Source organism: Lipotes vexillifer, unplaced genomic scaffold (assembly GCF_000442215.2).
Source record: "Lipotes vexillifer unplaced genomic scaffold, Lipotes_vexillifer_v1.1 scaffold387, whole genome shotgun sequence".
NCBI classification, from domain to species: domain Eukaryota; kingdom Metazoa; phylum Chordata; class Mammalia; order Artiodactyla; family Lipotidae; genus Lipotes; species Lipotes vexillifer.
The window spans coordinates 2,449,234-2,452,958 of record NW_006795399.1 but is presented as its reverse complement, the minus strand read 5'-3'; the positions used below and the strand labels follow the sequence as shown (position 1 = coordinate 2,452,958).

Genomic DNA, 3,725 nt, shown 5'->3' with positions numbered 1-3,725 from the left:
TTTTTGGCACCCCAAAGCCGGGGGGAAGGAAGGCGGAGCTATTTCCCTGTTCCCCAAGGTGCCAGAGCCCCCCCCCCCCCCCCCCCCCCAGGCCTCCCCTTGCACGCCGTCATTTGACACAGGCGGCAGGGGAGAGTGGGGAGATGTCCCCACGGGGCGTGGCGGCCAGCCACAGGATTAGCGCGGCCACCCCTCTGGCTTCTGCTGAACTCCACCTGCTCGGCCCTGGGTCTGGATCCGGGTGCCTGTCCTCACCCCATCCTCCTCGCACTGCCTGCCTGGCCTCATCTTGCTGCATTGTTAAGAGCCTGTGCGCCGCCTCAGTCATTTGCAAAGTTGGGTGTAAGCCCTCAGGTAAAAGCCCATCTCTGAGCCGCTGCACCAGAGTGCCTCCAGCGCTGACTGTGACCACCCAGAGCTGGCCAAGTTCTGACAGAATGGGGAGCCAGGATTCTGTGAGGCTCTGTGGGGGGAGTGCTGGCCGTGTGCAGGCTCCCTGCCGAGGGCTCTGTATTTGGAGTCTGGGTTGGAGGCCTGATGCACCTGTCACCTGCATGTCTGGCTCATCCCAGGAGAGCCATTCCCATGGCCTCAGATGTGGACTTTCATCATATCTCCTAGTAGGTAAACCTGCAGTCATGTTTGGGTGTATTCTGTGTAAAATATGTGTTAAATGTAAAAATGTTAAATATCCCACAATTGCGTAACTCTTTTAGTACCTATTAGTTTTTAAATAAACTGGGAGCCTTAAAACAGTGGGAGTGACCTGGGCTCTCACAAGCTCTGAGCTGCTTGCTAGGGGGCTGTGACCCCCCTCGTGGTGGAGGATGGTGAGGTGGGGCATCACCTCTGGGTTTTCTGCAGCAGAGCCACTCACTGGGCTCAGAGCAGGGAGGTGGGGTGAGGCTGCTGGGCCAGGGCGGTTCCCAACTATAGACTGCTAGAGCTCGAGGTCAGCCAGAGGGGCTCAAGCCCCGAGTGGGAGAAGGGATGAGCAGGGCACCGATCTGTGCTGTACCCGCCAAATCTTCCTACCACCTTGCAGGAGCCAGAGTGCCCCGTGGAAGACAGGTTCCCTTGTCCTGACAGAAGCGGCCAGGCCAGGTGTCTCGGGGCTCCATGGGTGGGCCTGGGCCCCACCCATCTCTCAAGGGCATTTACTAGAAGTGCAGATGGCTAGATAAAAGGCAAGCCTATTTTTGCTTGGAGCCCTGCTCTCCAAGGCCAAGAACATTTCCTCCACCTGTCACCTGCCTGCTCTGAGCACCCAGGAGGGGTCAAGGATTGGAAAATGTGCCCTTTGGAGCTGCCTCTCACTGTTGATGAACCACAGACAGGAGACCAAGGCATGTGGAGGGCCTTCAGCAGACCAGAGTCTTCTGCCCCCATCCAGCCCAGCTCACCTCTATTCTCCAGGTGATGATCCCAGGGTCGTTGCCCACAGCCTGAAAGGCACTGCTCAGAGACATGGCGCTTGTCTTCCTGGGACTGAAACATCACAGAGCAAGCACGGAGATGACGCCTCTCACAGCAGTCATCCAGCCAGCTTTCCTCCTAACTCACTTCCCAATCTCTTGTCAGCCATCCTGCCATATCCTTGTGGTGCATCCCTGCACTATCTCACAGTGATGCGGAAAATGACTTGTCCAAGTTCATGTTGTAAGGCTGGCTGGCCCAGGGATCCCCACCGGAAATTCTGCTTCCCACTTGCCACTTTCCTTGTTAAGAGCTCTGATAACACAGCCATGATTATTTACTGAAGGGGTGACAAATATGCTAAGCCCTGTATTGGTTGACTTTATGTTCTCTCATTTAATTCTCATAAGCTGAGTATATTTTCTTTGTCTTATGTTGTGGAAAATTGAGGTTCAGAGAGGTTAAATAATTTACTCAGTATCACTAGAATGAAATCCATACCTGATCTTAAAATCTGTGCTCTTTTCTAGTTTCTGTGATATACTGCAGCCCTTCCTAACTTACCTAAATTCAGTGGCACATGGGATTGAAAAGGTTACGCCGGAATAAGTATTTCCAAACTGGGTTTCCTTCTTTCATTCCCAATCCGTCTAACTCTCCCAGACTCCCTGCTTGCCAGGTCCTCTCCACAGTCAACAATTTGAGCTTTTACTTCCCAGACTGCTTCAGACAACCCATTCTGCTTCTGTCACATGACTAATATATTCCCTGTGCCTCACAGAAGAGGGAAAGTAAAATGGCAGGGCTGGGGCTAGGACAAAGAGTTCAGGGTACCAGCAGGGGCAGGTAGGCGTGGCCTGTGGGCAGATCCCCCCCCCCCGCCCCCTCCCACACAGACCCAGACAGTGGTGCTGTGGCCGCCCACAGACAGGGTGGGGAGAGGGAGGAAGAAGTAAAGAGAAGTGTGGATTGTGTACTATCTGTTCGAAGTGTGTCCAGGGTTATTAAGCACCTACACATGTCCATGGCCACACAGGCTTTAAATAGTGAAAATTCCTGCCTGGTGGTTTTTGTTTTTTTTTTTGCTGTACGCGGGCCTCTCACTGCTGTGGCCCCTCCCATTGCGGAGCACAGGCTCCGGACGCGCAGGCTCAGCAGCCATGGCTCACGGGCCCAGCCGCCCCGCGGCATGTGGGATCTTCCTGGACCGGGGCACGAACCCGCGTCCCCTGCATCGGCAGGCGGACTCTCAACCACTGCGCCATCAGGGAAGCCCCTCCTGCCTGGTTCTTGCTCTCAAGGGGCTTGCAATCTGATTGATACACATCACTGATGAATGCTCCCAAGAGGCAAAGGAAAAAGGATGGGCTTGACGAAGTTACATAGGATAAAGAAAAAGAAAAATAAAGAAAAAAACAACCCCACCCAGAAAGGACTATCTGGGGTTTTGCTATTTGGAGGCATATTGTGCTTGTTAAGAGGAGCATGTCTGGCCATTCTTCTCTTAAGCCTTGGTGGATGAACCCAGGTTTGGAGAGTATGTGCCATTATCTAGTATGGACATTGGCCAAAAAAAAAAAAACAAAAGACAAACAAAAAACTCTCTTTGTCTACTGCTACAGCAGAACTAAAGCAGAGCAGTGATGCGGAGCTGCCAGTGTTTAAGGATTTAATTTGATAATTGGCACTGCCCCACCCTGTGCTGCTTAGAATTGCCAGGAAATATTTGTTCAGGTTTTCTTCAGACCCTAGATTTCAGTCATTAAAGGCAAAGGCTGTGACCCAACTAGGGGAAGGGGACAAGGAATTCATTCCTTGGAGAGAGGTAAGAGTAAACCTGGTAAAAGTCAAACCAGCTAGCACTAATTAGAACTGAGTCCAGAGGCCAAAAGCAGTTCCATTTTCCAGCAGGGACTTGGCAATCAAAATGCTCACTGGGCCAGGGTCCCTGAAATGCAGGCGAGGACATGCTCAAAGCAGGGACTTTGCCGTACTGGAACACCCAGAAAATGTGATTGGGGGACCTGAGCAAAGTCCCCCAAAGCTCAGTCTCTCCCTCCCTCCTCCTCAAGTCCTAATTTATCAACTCAGCACCCTTTGAGACCACTGCACAAACCACTGGGCGGGGTGCAGTTTTGAAATCCCAGCTTAAAAGCTGGTGGCCCTTAATTCTTACCAATACTCCTAGGAATGGACCCCAAGCAGAGGAAGCTGGTTTAAATTTCTGCCTTGCCCCATACCATCTCTTTGAGATGGGTGAATCTTTCCAAGCTTTTGAAAGTGTGTCCTGTTTAGTGGTCTCTAAAAAG

General features: G+C 52.1%; 1 protein-coding gene across 1 annotated transcript in view; it reads right to left on the bottom strand.

Annotated features, from left to right (window-relative positions):
• AVIL (advillin) overlaps positions 1–1,900 on the bottom strand; it is a 16,705-nt gene extending 14,805 nt beyond the window's left edge. The window contains exon 1 of the mRNA XM_007467629.1: positions 1,404–1,900. Coding sequence (XP_007467691.1) covers positions 1,404–1,469 — 66 coding nt within the window. The 5' untranslated portion in view covers positions 1,470–1,900. The remainder of the gene's footprint in view (positions 1–1,403) is intronic.
• Positions 1,901–3,725: the final 1,825 nt, after the last annotated feature.